At 37.1% G+C, this 1,236-nt stretch overlaps 1 protein-coding gene across 1 annotated transcript in view; it reads left to right on the forward strand.

The window, feature by feature from the left end:
• Smc2 (structural maintenance of chromosomes 2) overlaps positions 1-1,236 on the forward strand; it is a 53,064-nt gene that overhangs the window by 4,354 nt on the left and 47,474 nt on the right. The window contains exon 6 of the mRNA XM_023722938.1: positions 1,126-1,230. Coding sequence (XP_023578706.1) covers positions 1,126-1,230 — 105 coding nt within the window. The remainder of the gene's footprint in view (positions 1-1,125; positions 1,231-1,236) is intronic.

The following is a 1,236-nucleotide window of genomic DNA, read 5'->3' on the forward strand; positions in this document are numbered from 1 at the left end:
TCTCTCTCTCTCTCTCTCTCTCTCTCTCTCTCTCTCTCTCTCTCTCTCTCAAATAAATAAAAAAAAGAGAATGTGACTAAAGAGAGTAGGTTAATGTTTAACATTGTGCCTGGTATTAAAACAGATTTTAACTATATAAAGCACCTGTGGTTAGCAGGCATTTCGTGTCAGATTTAATTCCTATAGAAAAACCTTACAGGAAAGATTTGGGTAAAATTAGTTTGTTTCATGGAATAGGTTATTAATGGACCTAGTTTCTCTAGTAACTGCCTTGGAAAGAGTTGGAATGAAAGCCTCTTATAAATTTTTTTATGTGAACAAAAAAAAAATTGTTCACATAAAAAAAATTGTTCGTTAAATGTCTTTTTCTACTGAGAGCATCTAATGGGACTGATGATGGGAAAAACTAGTTGTTTGAATATAGGTCATGCTTATTTTCCGTAACTAGCGTCTGAGGGGGAACTGGTCATTTGAAACCTGACAGATATATAGGCATTATAGTGTATCCTTAGAAAGAATCCCTTTGAGCTAGGGATTTATTGCCCATTTTATGTAATTATAATTGATTACTATTTTTGTTTTTCAGAGGGCTTTTTCCATACATAGTTTTCTTTCTTTTTTTTTATATGTTTAGTACAAGGTCTACAGTGTCTCACTACACAGATTGAACTCATAGTGATCCACGTATTTTCAGCCTCCCAAGTGCTGGCATTACAGGCGTGCGTCACCACACCCAGTCTCAGTTGCTTTCTCAGTGAGCACCAGGGGTGGGGCCGGCAGTTGCTGAGTCTGCCTGAACAGGCACTTCAGTCTGCATACATACCTTATGTCTGGCTGGCCCTACTTTAATTTTTAATGATGCCATGAGACTTTGGTACTCTGGATAAAGAAATTGAAGGACAAAGAAAATTCAGGTTCTTGGCACCTGTGCCAAGGTTCAGAGGCTGATGCGGGGACACTTCACCTGCATTCTGACTTAGGTGATATTATGGGTCTTGGAGGACAAAGGAGGTGTTATTTTGGAAAGATGCTTAGTGAAGTTAGTCTGTAAATGATATCATTAGTGTAAATTGCACTGAGGTACATTTTGTTAGAAATATGACATTAATGCACTTGCTGTTCTAGATTTTATCCATGATAGAAGAAGCAGCTGGAACCAGGATGTATGAATATAAAAAAATAGCTGCCCAGAAAACTATTGAAAAAAAAGAAGCTAAGCTAAAAGAAATTAAGACG

The sequence above is a fragment of the Octodon degus genome, unplaced genomic scaffold (assembly GCF_000260255.1).
Source record: "Octodon degus isolate 3935 unplaced genomic scaffold, OctDeg1.0 scaffold00094, whole genome shotgun sequence".
NCBI lineage: Eukaryota > Metazoa > Chordata > Mammalia > Rodentia > Octodontidae > Octodon > Octodon degus.